The 17275-nt window shown below is 50.3% G+C and overlaps 1 protein-coding gene across 3 annotated transcripts in view; it reads left to right on the forward strand.

Moving 5' to 3' along the window:
* Positions 1 to 17275, forward strand: part of GRIK4 (glutamate ionotropic receptor kainate type subunit 4) — a 183544-nt gene that overhangs the window by 108558 nt on the left and 57711 nt on the right. For all 3 annotated transcript variants that reach the window (XM_032709625.1, XM_032709627.1, XM_032709626.1), the window contains 4 exons: positions 850 to 1014; positions 7956 to 8053; positions 10923 to 11088; positions 15977 to 16155. In XM_032709625.1, coding sequence (XP_032565516.1) covers positions 850 to 1014; positions 7956 to 8053; positions 10923 to 11088; positions 15977 to 16155 — 608 coding nt within the window. The remainder of the gene's footprint in view (positions 1 to 849; positions 1015 to 7955; positions 8054 to 10922; positions 11089 to 15976; positions 16156 to 17275) is intronic.

The following is a 17275-nucleotide window of genomic DNA, read 5'->3' on the forward strand; positions in this document are numbered from 1 at the left end:
GTCCCGGATGGCATCGCTCCCTTTGGAGTGATTTTTTGGGAAGGGAAGATAAACCTTGGTGTTTTTTTTTAATGTACACAACGAACAAAGCTCTGCTCTTCCCCAGATCCAGTGGAATCGCTGTGTTCTGGGAGGAGAGCTCCTGTTAGCAGGGACAAACCCGTGGGGGGGGTGCAGACCTTGTGCCAGCTCATAACAAAATGCTCAACTCTGATTCCTTTTTGCCTTCCCTCAAGAAAACAAAAATAATACCCCTCCCCCTCCCCCTGTGCCTAACACAGATTTGAGTGGGCAGCCCCAGGAGCTGAGTTCAAGAGTCAAGTGCTTTCTGTTTGAAAAATATTTGTCCCTCCCCACCCACGGCTGCCCACGCGCTTCCTGAAATATTCCAGCTATCAGCACCGGATCAACGCTTCACAGGAGCGATCCAAGGCTATCTGGGGACGTTCCTCCTTTGTTGGGATGTGAGGCAGAGCCTGGATCTGGGTTCCTCAGGGCTGCACAGCTGGATGTGTCTCTCTGAGAGCCCCCGGGGTGGGTACTGGGCATGGCAGTGGGTGCTGGATGCCACCAGCACCCCGACAGTGTGGGTGGCTGTGCTGTGGCATTCCGACAGGTAGCACAGCCACTGCTGCAGAGATTTCACCACCCACCTGTCTGGCAAAAACCTTGGGAGGTGGGTGAAACAGCAGGAGAGGCCGTGTGGGAAGGAGGATGCTCCCAGTGTGGTGGTGAGAGGAGCAGCAGCGCTCGCGTGGAGATCCCGAAGGGATCGGGGAACGAGGGGGATGGGGACATGCACAGAGTCCCTGCCGTGCCTAACCACTGCCAACCCCTTTGCTCCCACAGCTGCCATCCTGGATGACCCCATGGAGTGCAGCAGAGGGGAGAGGCTCTCCATCACCCTGGCCAAGAACCGCATCAACCGCGCGCCCGAGCGGGCGGGGAAGGCCAAGGTGGAGGTGGACATCTTCGAGCTGCTGCGGGACAGCGAGTACGAGACAGCAGAAACCAGTGAGTGCCTCTCCTGCAGCTGGGCCTGCCCCCCTTCCCCTCTCTGCCAGCTCGCCAGAGGTGTCTGGCACACTTGCTGCAGAGGGAAATTGTGTGTCAGCCAACTGAGATAAAACCCCACCTCTCTGCTCCTCTCCTGCTCACACAGAGCAGTTTTCATTTGAGGGTGTAGCTTGGCGTTGTGAGGTGAGCCCAGGCGTGGACTTGAGAGGATCTGGGTCCCCAACAGGCTTTGCCACCACCCAGCTCAGCGGTTTGGGACAAATTACTTCCTTTAATCTGTGTGTCAATAAACAGAGGCAGCGATACGGGAGGTGCTGATCCTTTGTGAAGCACTTGATGGTGAGCAAATAAGAGACTCTGGGCAAGTCGGGTGCAATTAAGTTATTTTTAATTCCCCCTGGAACTCTGCGTGTCAGCAAACATGACAGCTCTTCCAGGGCTTGAGATTGGCAGCAGATTTATTTACACAAAGGGAAGTTTTCAAGTGATGTTTAAAAGCACGTGGATCGAAAAAGAGCTAATTTTGAGAGAGCAGTAGATTTCCCACATCACTTCCAAGTCCCTTAATGAAACAGTTCTCTGTTAGAGTTGTTCCTCTGGATGCCCAGTGTGTCAGCTCCGTGCTGATGGATAACAAGGAGATTGATGGTCAGTGTCCCACAGACCTTTTGGGAGCCCGAGTGAAAGGAGCCCAAAAGATCTATAATTGCTTCTTCCTGTAAGAGTAAATATTCTTTGGAATGGGATAGCTTCCCTTCAGAATCATTTTTAAGCTGACCTTTAGAGTTCAAGGGAGGACTATAACTTTTTATTGCCGGTTGGCTTGAAAAAGCTGGAGAAATCATTTTTAATAACAGGGATTTTAGACTCGTTTCCCAACGGTCCTGTGTTCCAGGACTGTGCAATCTGCAGGGTACCCCCAAAAATGTGTGGTGGTGTGTTGTGGCCTTGGGGCAGGCTGGTTTTTCTCACAGTTTTGGTGTGTGCTCTGCAGAGCACTGAGCAGCCCTGTGGTACCCAGAGCTGCTCAGCAGTGACTCTGGGTAGCTGGAAGAACAGGGTCTGCGAGATCAGCACATCCTTCATTTCCTGAATTAGTGTTTGCATTATTTATAGAAGAGTTCAGTTAATAAAATGCGTCTCAGCAAGTACCTGAGTGTCTATTTATAGAGCCTGTCACCCGTGAGGCAGCACAGATTAAAATCATCACAGGCAGCAGCACAGGGGCTGTTTAAAGCAGCAATTCTCCACTGGTTTGGATCCCTCATCTCCCTTCTGTGTTCTTGGTCTTTCCCATCTGCCCAGGATTGTTGCACATCCTGCTTTGCCCTCATTTGGCACAGCTTTGGGGCACATCCAGTCTCCCTGTGCAGAAGGGATGGGGACAGCCTGGATTTCGTGGAATCATAGAATCACAGGCTGGGTTGGGTTGGGTTGGAAGGACCTTAAAGATTATTGAGTTCCACTCCCCCTGCCATGGGCAGGGACACCTTCCACTAGCCCAGGTTGCTCCAACCTCACCTTGGACACTTCCAGGGATGGGGCAGCCACAGCTTCTCTGGGCAACCTGTGCCAGGGCCTCCCCACTCTCACAGGGAAGAATTTCTCCCTAATATCCCACCTAAACCTACACTCTCTGTCAGTGTGAAGCCATTCCCCCTTGTCCTGTCATTCTAGGCCCTTGTCCAAAGTCCCTCTTCATCTTTCTTGTAGCTCCTTCAGGTCCTGGAAGGCCACAGTAAGGTCACCCCAAAACTTCTCTTCTCCAGGCTGAACATTCCCAACTCTCTCAGCCTTTCCTCCCAGCAGAGCTGCTCCATCCCTCTGATCAACTCGGTGCCTCCTCTGGACTTGCTCCAGCAGCTCCTTCCCAGTGCATTCCCAGTTTGCCCCTGGAAGTATCCCACATCTCTCAACAGCCTCCTAGGAAATGACAAGATTCCTTGTTTGCCTGAGCTTTCTGTGCAGGAAGGACCCCAGAAAAAAGGGTCTTAAAGGACCCTTTGAAGTGGCATTTTGAGTTCCATTCCTGTTCCTTCCTCATAAATCTCCTGCATGGAGCAGAGTTCCTGTTGTTTAACTCGGGGCTTGGCTGCCAAGTGACCCCCAGGGATGCCACAGGGATGGGGAGCAGGATTTCTGTCTCACTTGTACACCCATAACACTGCTTATTAACCTCTGTTGGGAGATTTTTTCAAGCTGAGAATGAAATGTTCTGCAAGGAATTGTTGATTGCAGCAAAAATGTGTTTGGGGAGAATGTGGAAACAGGGTGAGTGAGGAAGAGGCACCTCCCATTTCCAGTTTGCACCTTTTTGGGTGATTTTCTTAGTTTTCTTTACTTGGGCTTACAGAACGTAAAAAAGTAGGAATTGGAGCAAACTTGACGTGGTTTTGGTGAGTTTTGCAGTGTGTTATTTGCCTTTTCTTCAGAGGGAAAAATGTCTGCGAGCGTTTCTTTGAAAAGGAAAAAAATCTGGATTCTGCATGGCTCTGCTATTAATGTCACTGAAGTTATTCTTGATTTACACTGGTAGTGGAGGAGAATCAGATCCTCTGACTTAAATTTCAAGGGCTTTCATGCCTTTCAGATGCTTTAATACAGCACTGATGTTTGTTATGACACATAATATTAATAAAAACTGTTTAGATGCTTTAACCTATGGCTGCAAAGCTGTTATACAGCTGTTTAATACTGTTCTCACATTTCACACCCTTTTGAGTCACTGTTAAATATCACAGCTCCATGTTTAGCTGACTGATTTTAGGAATTACACCCCATCAGTGATATTCCATAAACAGTGCTTCAAGAGAAGGAGGAATTTTGGGGAGTTAGTTTTTTATTTTAGCGTTGAGCTGCTTTTCTTTCCTTTTTCCTTCTGACTGGCTCATGATAGAGGGCCCCAAAAATCACAATTGCTGCAGCAGGTGAAATATGAGTCAGTTAATCACATTCATGCCTGGTTTCTATTTCAGCTTTAGATATGAATGAAGGCAAACACTGACTGCTCCTGTGTGAAACATCTGTGTTTGCAAGGAGTTTGCACTGAAAGGTTGTGGACAGAGCTTTTTTTTTTTTTGCTGTTACAAGGAAAACCTGTTCTCTCTTTGTGTTTGATGTTTCAACTCCTTTCATGGGGATCCAAAATGACTTGTTTAATCGTGTCTTTATCTAAACCACCTCATTCCTTTTGATGTCCAGGGAGGGACAGATCTTCTACTTGTCCCCCTGTCCCCTCTGGCCTCGTCAGCCTTTTAAACATCTCTTTGTTGTGAATCCAAACATCCTGGGGCAGGTCAGGGGCTGGAGGATTTTAAATTTTTATTTATTCACACCAAGATTTCAAAGTGCCTGATAAGTCCTTTCAGTGGCAGTGGTTCAAATGTGCTGTATTACTTGTCCCACTATTTTTGTGGGATTTCATGTTTTAAGCCTGCTTTGGTTGTCATGGAATCACAGAATGGTTTGGGCTGGAAAGGGACCTTGAAGATCTTCCAGTTCCACCCCCTGCCCTGGGCAGGGACACCTTCCACTAGACCAGGTTGTTCCAGCCTAGCCTTGAACACTTCAATGGGCAGCCACAGCTTCTCTCTGGGCTTCTCTGGTTGTGGGTTCCTTTTAGGAAGCACAAAGGATGCTGCAGGGAGCAGTCTGGGAGTGCAGGATGAACCCTCTGGAACACCAGCTATTTATTTATTTATGCACTTGGTGTTCCCTGTCTGAGATTCCCGTCCTGACCAGTCCCTGCCACTCCAGATCCTCTGGCATGTTTTGCAATCATGGAAATGCTGAGGTAATTGCCAACCTTCCCTGCTCGTTTATGCTCAGTTAGAGCCAGGAATGTTCCTTGCATGCTGTTTGAAACCCTGGGATCAGGTGTCTGTGTGCAGGGAAGGGGATGCTGTGTCCTGCCCCGGGGGTGGATGCTCTCTCTCCCTGGGGGGCTTTCAGCCCTGCTTTGAACAGGGAAATGTTTGGGATCCCAGGAGGGGAAAAGCACTCTCTGACCATGTCTGGGGGGCTGCACAGACATATATAATGTCACAGTTACTTGTTGTCTTGCTTTTCCATGTTCAAAAAATAAGCAAGCCTTTCCACCTTCCTTTAAAAAATACCTTCTTGTTTCCTGAGTGTCCAGAGCTGTTCTTAATTCCCAAATACACCCATGGAAACGATTAAGCACAGCCCTTTCTTGCTTTTGTGGCAGCACAGCCCTGCTGCTTCCAAAGGTGTGTGTTCACTGCACATTGAACACACACCTGAGCAGGGATGATCCCACACCCCATCCCAGGATTAAAGAGGTTCTTAATGTGATGCCTTTCCAATGTGCAGTGTTTCTTGAGATCCTGAATTCTGGACAACATAAGAATTGGACACAAACAGAAGTTCTGCAGCAATCAGAAATGTGTCCTGCCCAGCACACACCTTATGTGGCAGCCAGGTGGGGGAGCATGAAGGGATTGGAGGGGCAATATCCCATAATATGCCACTGACTGTGGTTATACTCTCTGTGATTATCAGGCATGAGGTTTATTTTTTCACAGGACCTACATTTCTGCAACCCTTTTCTGAACCTGCAGCGCCCATGGCAGCAGCAAGGCTGAGCCTTTCCTCCCTGGGGGGACAGACAGCATCAGGAAACGTTCTGAAGTAGGAGATGAGCTTGGGTTACACGGGAAGCTTCCCAAACGTGCTCAAAACCTTTGCCTCGGGCACCTCCACTTTGTTTCCATTCATTTTCCTTAATTTTAGTGGATGTTTCCCCCTGGTAGTGACAAAAACCAGGTCTTTTTCTTCTGGCAGTTGTTGCAACTCTGTTGCTATGGCTACTTAACCCACTTTTTGTTCTCCGTGCCAATGAGAAGGAAAGCTCTCGCCAAACTTTTCCCCTCCCTGTGCACCACAGAATTTTCCCCGGGAGTTTTACCTTTACAACCTGTGGATAAAGGACTTGGAGCAGCTCCTTCCTCCTCCAGCTGTGAAGGGTTTGCTGGAGCTGAGAGGGGCTGATGAGGGCTGCTGAGGCAGCAGGCAGGGTTTTCAAATCGCTGGTGCTCTTATTTAAAAGTGTCTTCTGAAGAGGTCTAAGTGCCTGTAAATTTTTAAGCACGGAGGAAAAGCAAGCACTGGATTCCTTTTGAAGATGCCACAGAAAAATATCACTGGCTCTGGAGGAGATTGAGCTGTTGCAGGGGGAAGAGAGCACAGAAGGAAGGAAAACCCAAGAGGAGATGTTTGCATTTCATCAGCACTTGCTGTAAGAAGTCAGAGCAATCAGTATGGACAGGGGCTGGGGGGGATATGGAGCTCTGCCTTCAAAAGAGAGGTAAAACCAATTCCCCAAAGGGGAAAAACTAAATCAGATTTTGACCTCATATTCCAGTCATGAGGCTGTGGAGACTTATGGAGTTTAAGGCCAGAGATCACAGACTCCCAGAATGGTTTGGATTGGAAGGAACCTTAAAGCTCACCTTGTTCCACCCCCTGCCATGGGCAGGGACACCTTCCACTAGCCCAGGTTGTTCCAAGCCCCATCCAACCTGGCCTTGGACACTTGCAGGGATGGGGCAGCCACAGCTTCTCTGGGCAGCCTTGGGTAGCTGAAATCAGGCTGTAGAAGTTCACTTTCCAAACTCTGTGCTCCACCCCACAGCTCACTGCTCCAAAACCACCCCGAGCACAGTGTAGGCTCTCATTTCACATCCAGCCTTGATTTAAAGACTTCAAATTGATAAAAAAACCTGCTCTGATCTGTGTTTCAGCCATTTTGATGATGAATTCCCTTTGCTACAAAAAAAACCCCTAAAACAACACGTTCAGATTTGAGTTTTTCCAGCTCCTTTTCCAACCACTGAGTCTGGATAACTCTTTGCAACCATCCCAAAACCTTGTCTGAGGTGTAAACCAGGGACCTGTGATGAGGATGCTGAAGAAGCACTTACCTTTAAAATCCCAGCTTTGTGCAGTTGTGGTTTAATTTTTCCACATGAAAGTGTTGTGAGCCAGAACTGATGGGTAGTTTTGGTGCCTCCCTTTCCCCTCTTCCACATCCTGTTCCTTCAGGAAGGCTCCAGTGGCTCTGTGTGTGTGGGGAGGAAGGAGCTGAGCGTGTGAGGATGCTGAGGCAGGTCTGGCATTGCAGAAGGAGCCCGTGGCCAGCACATGTTCACATGAGCTTGTGAGAGCCCAGGAATTGAGGCACGAGGGGCTCTCGCCTTCTGTTGAGGCTTTGCCTGCACCAGCTGCTCCGGAGGAGCATTCCTGGTGGATGGGGATGGCAGCAGGGAGGTGACACCAGCTGGGCTCCTCCTTGGAGTGCAGTTCAGCTAAATTTGTGCTGTGAATCGAGAGGACAAAAGGTTGCATTTTAACCCGGGGAAGCTTGAGGGAAGAGATTTAACTTCTTCGGTTTGTCAGGGTGGTTTGTTTTTTTTTTTTATTGCTCTGCTAACCCTGGTGGACAGGAGCCAGAAGATTAACTACAAATAGGGAAAAAAACCAACCCAAAAGGAATGAAAAACAGTAATGCAATCCTTATATTACCACTGAGCTCTGCAGAGGATGAGGGGAGCAACTCATACAAGTTTGTTTGCTGCTGGGTGATGCTTTGAAGCCGGGTCACTGCTGTGTTGGGTGTCTTCCATATACTTCAGTTCCCATTTTATCCTGGGGACAAAAAGGGGTGTTAAAAGAGAGAGCCCCCAGAGATGAGGATACTGGGGCTTTGGGGAAGGTTTAGGTGGGATTTTAAAAGGCTGGGGAACGAGGGAGAGTGTCACAGGCAGGGTGACAGTGCTTCAGAGGGAATAGAGGGATTTTGGGGGTGTAAATGGCAGGGAGTGTGTTGTGTGAAGGAATGTGATGTTCTCAGTGCAGCAGGTACTGTAAGCAGTTGAGGATGAAGTCTAATGCCTGTTCCCTCTCTCTGGTGCCCACAGTGTGCCAGATTCTCCCCAAGGGAGTGGTTGGAGTCCTAGGACCCTCCTCAAGCCCAGCCTCGAGCTCTATTATCAGCAATATCTGTGGGGAGAAGGAGGTAAGTGGAAAAGTTCCTTTCTGGGGTGAGTTTATGCCCTCACATTGGCTTGGCCCCAATGCCCTCGTGGCTGGTGGGCTGGGAGGGAATGTGGGAGCCCTGCCCCTTCCTGCACATCCCAGCCAGAGCTCCTGGTGTGACACAACTTCGTGCACAAACGTGGAAAGCTTTATTTTTTATTTTTTTTTAACAGTTTACTGGTGTTCCATCAATGCAAACCCTTTTTATCTGTGTCCAGACCGTGTGCTTGATTTAATATTTCCCAAGCCTTGAACCACCTTACGCTGATCTGGCTCTGCACAGGGGAAAAGAAATTGAGTTCTCCTCTCACAGTTCATCCCTTTAAAGCCAGATAACATCTCTCAGCCATTTCGTGGGCTCTCTCTGGAGCCCAGCCCCCGAGGAGGGGAGGCTGGAACTAAGCACTGGAAATAATTCACATTAACAAATGAGTGCTGTTCGTTGTTCCTGGAGAATCAGAAGTGGTGAAGAGATGGATCTTTCAGACCTAATGCACCGGGCTGCAGCAGGATGGGTCTCCTGGGGGTGTTTTGTAGTGCTTTCTCCTGTTAAACGTCCTGGACCTGTGCTCCATCCCAGGCCAGGCAGCTCTGCAGTAACACACCGGGAGTGTTTTGCCCCTCCAGTCTCTGATCTCTCTTTTTTTTTCTCAGCAGTGAAAGGTGAGTGCTGGTGCAATTCTGAGCTGTTTGATTCTCACACTCGATCTCAGCTGCCCTCCCAGTGATGCAAACCTGCAGCAGGTCCCTGTGATTTGTATCCCAGAAGCATCAGCTGGTGCCACTGTGCTGAGCATGACACAGGACCCAGCCAGGGCCCCCCCTGCTTCCAACCATCCCTCCGTCCCTCAGGCACAGGGAACTGTGTCCCCGTGTCACCCCGTGGTGCAGGGACTGGAACCTGTGGGGATGGAACCTGTCCCTGCTGTGTCACCCCTCCAGTGCCTGTGGCACAGAGATTTCCTTCCCCCTGTGCAGAAAGGGGTGTTGCACCGGGGCAGAGTCCTGGGGAGGGGAGGAGGACTCCGGGAGTGAAGGGTCTGAACCAGGGCTGGGATCAGCTCTGGGGGGGTCCCCTCTGTCTGCATTTCCTTCTCTCTGGTATCTGCAAACCTCAGGCTCATCCTGGCTCCCAGGAGTGATGAGGATGCTGCCTTGTCTGCTCTGGTTACAGGAATTCAGCTTTCCCTCCCAGCCTGTCTCCCTGCTAACACAGCCCGGGATGAGGGCTGCAGACTGAAATCAAGGCAGATAGCAGCTTATTACTCTTTTAAGTTTCCTTTTGCTAAGCAAACAGCTTATGCTGTCAATAAAACAGCCATCACAAGCTGCTAATAGGCTTTCCCAAGAGGAGAGAGGTGGGAGGCATAGGCTGATAGCTTCAGGAAGGGCTAATAATGAAGGAAAAGTCGACTTGACACTCTGCTAACGAAGCCGTAGCAGATGTTTCCCTTTCTCTGACTTCTATTTCTTGCAAATAATTCACTCAGCAAAACGAAAACAATATTCCCTCTCCTTATTTGGCTGAACCCTCAGTGCCTGAGCTTGATCTGTCTGTCTGCCCACCCATTCCCTCTGCAGGAATCTGCAAGGTGTGCAGCTCCCCCCTCCCCAAATTCCCGGGGGAGCAACATCCCCACCCTTCCTCCTGCTCTGTGTGTTAATGACAAATGCAGCATTATCTGGACTGGTGGTTCCAGTCCCTGGGAGCTTGCCCGTAGTATGGCCACCTGTTACCTCGCTGCTGATCAAAAATGCCCAAAGCTTCTGGCTGCTGCATCTGTTCCCCTCTCTCCCGAGCCCTGCCAGCACGGGGTCATCCTCTTCTCCCCTTCATCTGCCCTAATTGCCCGATGACACACCAGCTCAGCAGGCAGGGGTGGATCTGCAGCACACAGCAAAGGGCTGGGGGCTCCATGCCTGCATCCCAGAGTATCCCAGCCTGCCTGCATCCCTGCCTGCCTGCATCCCAGCCTGCCTGCATCCCAGTGCATCCCAGCCTGCCTGCATCCCACTGTATCCCTACCTGCCTGCATCCCACTGTATCCCTGCCTGCCTGCATCCCAGCATATCCCTGCATCCCAGCATATCCCTACATCCCAGCATATCCCTGCCTGCCTGCATCCCAGCCTGCCTGCATCCCAATATATCCCTGCCTGCATCCCAGTGTACCCCTGCCTGCCTGCATCCCAGTGTATCCCTGCCTGCCTGCATCCCAGTGTATCCCAGCCTGCATCCCAGTGTATCCCTGCCTGCATCCCAGTGTATCCCAGCCTGCCTGCATCCCAGTGTATCCTTGCCTGCCTGCATCCCAGTGTATCCCAGCCTGCATCCCAGTGCATCCCAGCCTGCCTGCATCCCAGTGTATCCCTGTCTGCCTGCATCCCAGTGTATCCCTGCCTGCCTGCATCCCAGTGTATCCCTGCCTGCATCCCAGTGCATCCCAGCCTGCCTGCAGAGCCTCTTCCCTGCTTACCCAGGCAGCCAGCCCACCGTGACGTGTGGGCCTGGCTACAATTAGTGCCCCAGCTAATTGGGTTGAACTCATCCGGAAGGTTTCCTGGGCTGTAATCACAGACCCTGTTGCCTTTCTCTGAGTGGCTCAGCAAGACTTTTCCTGATCCACTTCTCCCCGTGGCTTCTCGTTGCTGTGATAATTATTTTCCTCTGCTGTTGCACAAATCCCACCCTCCTCTCTTGACTCCAGCGACGCTTATTCAGTTTTATTGGGATGTTTCCCTTCCTGCCTGCTGTGCCTTTCACGCCAAAGGCCCTTTACCGCAGATTTACTTGTTTTTATTTCTCTTTCCTCTTTAATTATATTTTCTTTCCTCTCCCTGCCCACTTAGGTTCCTCACTTCAAAGTGGCACCGGAGGAGTTCCTGAAGCTGCAGCTCCAGCGCTTCACCACCCTCAACCTCCACCCCAGCAACACCGACATCAGCGTGGCCGTGGCAGGAATCCTGAATTTCTTTAACTGCACCACTGCCTGCCTCATCTGTGCCAAAGCTGAATGTGAGTCCTTGCCAGGCTGGCTTTGCCTGCCCCTCTCTTCCATCCCCTCCTGTGTGTTTGGTGCTTGCTGGAGAAGGTCCCACCAGCAGCGTGTGGGACCTCACTGTTGCATCCCAGCTCTCCATCTCTCGTGCAGACACATCCTTCTCCACCCCAGAGCAGGTTCTCCACCCTGTTGCCCCAGGGAGGTGTTTGTGAGAGGAGGAAAGGGGATGGGAAGAGACTTGCCTGCCTTCTGTTTGACAGTCTGAAGAGTGTTTTGCTTCCACAGATGGGGTTTTGAATTTAGGAGAAAAAAAAAAAAAAAAGGCTTAGGCTTGTTTCTGGAGATTATTTTAGGCAAGTAAAGCTTTTTGAAATATGTCTTTCCCAAACCCACGTGCAGCTTGTGGCCTAAAAGTGGGATTTGATTAATAGACAATACACTACACGGCCTCTTGGGCTCTGCAGCCCTGCATCTGCTGGCCATGGTGCATCTGGATGCTGGAGCTCTCACCTCAGCAGGACCATGGTCACCTCTGCAGAGCTCCTGATGTGGCAGGAGCAGCTCTGCATCCCAGTGCTGAGAGCAAAGTGGGTCCTGTGCTTGTGGAGGTCACTGGGCAGCAGGGAGATGCTGTGGAACAGCCACAGCAATTCTGCTTTTATTGCCCTGTTCATCAGCACAGTTAATGGCACAAACCAGCCTGGAAGAGGGGCTTTGAAAAGGCACCAGGGAGAGCTCTGGGGATGCTGGTTTCTGACTGGGCCAAGGTGGGAGGGAAAGGCAGCACCATCCCCAGCCAGCCCTGGGCAAACCTCACCCCACCAGCTGGGCCAGTAATGCAGGGCTGTGGTGACTCCTGCACAGGGACAGGGGGAACAGGAGTGTCTCTGCCTTTCCTTTTTGCTTCATGTGCCCTGAGGAGACCAGATACTGAGCTGATGGAAGTCAGTAAATTACCTTCTGTAAACGTGCTCAGATTTACCCCAGGAAAGGACCCGACTCAAAATGATGCAATTAAAATCATGCACATGCTCTCCTGCATTACTTCCAGGGCTGGAATTTTTCATTGTCTGCCTTAACCTTAAGCAGGAGGGGAAAGAAAAGATAATTAGGTTTTCTCACCTGCCGTGCAGGAGGCTCAGAGCCCTGTCCCCCCAGAGCTGCCAGGCACAGAGCACACATCCACCCCTGCCCTCCTCCCCAGCTCTCTGCCAAAACATGCAGGTGCCTCCTGTTGGTATTAATATGATTAATAAGATTCTTCATTTAACTGGATCAAAACCAATAACACCCCTTTACTTGAAGCAATCCAATTTGTTTTACTGCTGGATAACTCAATATTTAGGATGAGCTGCAGAACCTGAGCCCTTTCCAGTCGCTGGGAAGCAGTGGGATGGGTGCCTTTTGTGGATCCTGCTCTTTTGTGCTCAGGAAGGACCTGATGTGAGCTGGGCTTGGAACACAGAATGCTCTGGCTGTAGCAGAGCACATAATCAAGCTTCATGTAGGAGCAGAAAGCCTCATTTTCCCTTAGGACATGCCCTGCTCCTGAGCACAGTCCTTAAACAACTAACTCGAGGCATCTCAGGCTTTTTTGGAAGGTTCCCTTGAGGCAACCAAGGGGAGCATATGAGCTGTGTGCTCATCAGTGAGGAAATGCTGCTTTGAGGGATATTTTTATTTGGGTCCCAGGAGGGAAAAGTTGTAGCTGTTTTGGTTTTAAGTGCAGGGCTGTGTGATGGGGCTCTTGCTGTCACTGCAGGGAGTCACATCCTTCCTCTGGGGACTGAGTGCAATTTGCCTTGGCAGAAGAAGAAAAGGACCCTCAAAGTCAGTGAATTTGGGCCAGCCTAAGTGTGGTGCCATGGTGAATAGAATGAGGTTGTATGACTCAGTTTGGTGGATAGAATGACATTAAGGGACCGAGTCTGGTGAAGAGAATGAGATGATGTGGCTTAGTTTGGTGAACAGAATTGAGATTATGTGGCTCAGTTTCTCTCTCTGGTGTGGAATAATTTGCCAGTTTGTGAATTGCTCTGAAGTCCTAATGTGGAAGGTTTGGTTTGATTCCACAAAAACCTTACCCCCAAAAAAGCAGATTGAGGGGTGTATGGGTTTAATAGGAGCTCTAATTGTCAGAGAGGGGAGGGAATAACACCCAGTGCTTAAAAAGAGGAGACCAGGGCACTGAGATCAAGGGCCTTGAGCACATCCTGGGGTGCTCAGGGATGTTTGGAGCAGTGGTGTTGGGTGTAAGAGTGAGGCTGGATGAGGGGAATCTCCATTCTCTTCCCAGCCATCGGTGTCAGGGACTGCAATCACAAACAGGACTCTGGGTGTCCATCAGCAGAACCTCACAGGCAAGAGGAATAAGCAGGAATGAGCAATAAACAGGGATATGTGGGACCCTGCTTCCCAGGAAGCTGCTCTTGTGCCCAGAGCTTGGGGGTGGGCTGCTCCTGCCAGCTCCAAAGGTTTGCATAAGGAAAAATAAAATAAGCAAGGTCAGGACTTGCCACTGGCCAGTTTGGGCCACTGACAGCTCAGTGCTGGTCCCCACAGAGCTGTTCAAAGAGCAGGTGCCTGGTGCAGCCTCTCTGTGCACCGTGGCCCTCACTTTACAACTTCAGAGTTGCCAGGAGGAGTCTCCGAGCCCTCACTCGTGTTCACATCCCTCTGAAGTGCCAGTCTGGCAGCAGCAGCATCTCCAGTCCTCATCAAACAAAGGGGAATCTCTTCAGATAATAGAGACTTCCCTCAGCACAGCAAGAGGAGCTGCAAGCAGGAAGCTTGATGAGGCTTCAGGTAGGATCTGATGTGCTGGAAATGATAATTTCCTCCAGTCAGAGGAGGAGATCAAATGATTCCTTTTTTTTTTTTTTCTTTTCCCCCCTGGTCCCACTTCCTCCTCTCTGTGCTTGATGTGCTTTTGAAAATACCTTCCTGAGTTTCACAGCAGCAGATCCTGCTGGGATGAGCTGTCAGTAAACTTGGGAGTCTCAGCTCTGTTACTTGCAGCAACCTGGCTCTGGTCCCTTGCAGGGGTGGAATTAGGGGGAAATAAACCTTGCAAGGATCAAATGGAGGGCTTGGGTAAAATTTGTTGTTTGTGTGGATTCAGGTGAGGTCTACTCCATGTGTCCTTTATGCAGAGTGAATTTGCTGGCCAGTGAGAGAGAAAAAGAAGCTGGTGTGACCCAGAGCAGTCCTGGCTGTTTTTTCAGTCCTTTGCTGAGTTCCTACCTGTACCCAGAGAAAAGCTAAGAAACAAGAGCATTGTGAGGAGCTCAGAACAAACTTAACGTGCTGAAAAAGTCTCCCTGTGAATGAGAGGCTCCTCATCTTGGATGTGTCCCTTTAGCTGCACTGCTTTGTTACCTCTGTGGAGTGCTGGGAGTCCTTGGGAGCAGAGCTCTGCTCAATCACATCCTCTTGTGTCGCTTCCCTGGCCCTTGACCTGCTGGTGAATGAGGGGGTTTGTGCAGCCAGAAGTGAGGAATGTTAAGAGCAGAGGGTGATGACTGGAGGATGGGTTTGCCTTTCTGCCAGCCAGGATGTGATGCTGCTCATAGTCCTGTTCTTTTTGGTTTCCTTCAGTTCAGTTCCCTCCTCCTTTATGGATTCCTGCAGGGATGGGATGTGTGGCCGTGCCTGCTGCCTGTGCCTCGCCAATGATTACATCTGGTGGTCCCATTGGTCAATCAGACTTGACAGGAGGTTATTTCTTGATGAAACTCAGCTGCTGGGTGGAAGAGGCAGACTCTTATCACATATGCTGTCGTGACTGAGAAAAGCTGCAGCAGAAGCTTTGACATCTTATTAGACTTCAAGGCAGCTGGGTTGGAAGGAGCCCTTGCAGTGACCAGGCTGCAGGGGGAAACTTCAGTCAGAAGTGCCAAAAAGGTGATGGAGAACAAGCCCAGGGAAGTCAGGACTCATCCAGGGGGGTGGCCCTTTTCCATACCCCCTTCCCGTGGCTGGTCCCATCCAGACACTGCCCCGGGGTGGTGCTGAGCACTCAGGGGGTTCACTGGGGGCACAGAAAGGCAGAGATGCAGCTGGCAGGGCTGGCAGGGCAGACTGTGGGGAGGAGGAGGGCTGTGCCATGGAGGTGGAAGGTGGATGTCCAGAGACCTTGTCCAGCCATGGAGCCTGGACTCCAAACATTGTCCTGCTTTAAAACTCTCCTAATTTCTCCATAAAGCACCAAATGTGCTGGTTAGTGGGTTGGTTGGTGTTATTGTTGGCTTCTGTGTTGCTCTGGGAACCCCCAGCCCACAGGTAATTCTGACCCACACCAGGACCATACTCACAATTTTAGTCACAGCCAATTCAGCCAATTTTTTAATGTGGAATTAATGCTGTATTTTAGCAATGACCTCAGCAGAGCTTTCCATCCCCTTGGAAGACAGCAGCTTCCCAGCAGAGTGCTCCAGGATCTCCCAAGTGTATCGAGTTGTGCCTTGCAGGCCACTTAGTCTGGGAGCTGGAAATGCTTGAGGAGAAGGAATAATCCTCCAATAACCTGAACAATCCCCCATACAGGGAGATTATGAAAAGCTTCTCTGGACTCTGGGGTCCTCAGCAAATTTGTATCAACAATCTTATCTCTTCTCAAGAGGACTTTAGGGCCACTGTTTCCTGGAGAACAGCTGGTGTAGCTCCATCATTTCCCATTCCCTGCTGGACCAAGCAGTGAAGTTTCTTTTTCCTGGAGAACAGCTGGTGTAGCTCCATCATTTCCCATTCCCTGCTGGGCCAAGCAGTGAGTCCCAAATCCTTTCCTTTGCACAGACACGGAACTGCGGGACTGCATCCTACTGGGAATGGTTGTGGGCCATGGGAGAAGAGCTTTCTGAGCCAAGCATAACGTTTAAAGGCTTTTCTCCCTTTTATTTGAAGGCCTTTTAAACCTGGAGAAGCTTCTCCGGCAGTTCCTCATTTCCAAGGACACGCTCTCGGTGCGGATGCTGGATGACAGCCGGGATCCCACCCCTCTCCTGAAGGAGATCAGGGATGACAAGACGGCCACAATCATTGTCCATGCCAACGCTTCCATGTCCCACACCATCCTGCAGAAGGTGAGTGTCCCTTCCCTGTCCCAGCTCCGGGGGCTGCTGCTCCCCCTGAGCCAGGTCCCACGTGTTGCATGGTAGTGGAGTGGGGAAATCCCTGGAAATGGGCTCTGCTGGGAGGGGAATTGCCACTGTGATGGAGTTTATGGGGAAAATAATTTGCCCTCTCTTTCCAGGACTCTTATCTGGGGAAGTGATGCTTTAATTGCTCTGAGCTGATGTGTTTACCTTCTCCAAGTGGTGTGTGCTGGTGGCTCCTGTTGCCATCAAACAGCTCAGCCCCCTGAAATTAGTCCATCAGTGCACTGGTGTCTCGTTTTTCTCTCCTCCCATTATGTTCCTTAACTTTTTGCTGCCTTTTTCTTTTTTTTTTTAATTGTCTTATTAACCGAGATTTCATTTTAATCGTGTTTATTTTTAAATGGTCTCTCGCCGCAGTTTTTAGAGCTTGTTTTGATAGTCTGCCTCAAAACTGAGCAGTGGCTCCAGATGGAGTCTAAAGTTGGGTAGAATTTCCTGCATCCTGGGAGGTACAAGAAGCACATTCCTGAATGGAGGCAGGATCCAAGCCGTGGGATCCCCTTGGCTGTTGGTGCAGCCATTCCACGCAGTGTCCTGGCTGCTTTATCACGGAATTAGTCATCCAGAGGCCTTGACTGTGTCAGATTTATCCTTGATGACAGCCAGAAGGGATGTTTTTATTATTCCCCACCTCCCCAAAGATTTTTTTGTTCCGCTGCATGTCATGTTTTTATTTTTAAATAGACAGTTTGGGGGATTTTTTTTGGGTCTCTCTGCGCAGGGATTTTTTTTGGTGTGGGGTTTTTTTTCCTCCCTTTCCCCCCCACCCCAGGTCCCTGTTGCTGCCTGGCTGCTGAGGGCTGTCCCCCTCCTCTGTTGCTATAGTGACTTCCCACAGGCACACAGCAGCTCCCTTCAGGCACACACAGCCTCCCTGCCCAGCTCCTTCTGCCACAACTGATAAAGATGTCAGTGATTCCCACGATTTTTTTTTTTTTTCTGTAAAAACTAATCCAGCCTTCCCAGCCAGAGGATTGTAGGAATGGAAGGTAATAAATAATGAGCTTGTGATCTGGCAACTTCTCGCACCTTGGGAGGCTGGGAA

This window comes from Chiroxiphia lanceolata, chromosome 23, assembly GCF_009829145.1.
Source record: "Chiroxiphia lanceolata isolate bChiLan1 chromosome 23, bChiLan1.pri, whole genome shotgun sequence".
NCBI classification, from domain to species: Eukaryota; Metazoa; Chordata; class Aves; order Passeriformes; family Pipridae; genus Chiroxiphia; species Chiroxiphia lanceolata.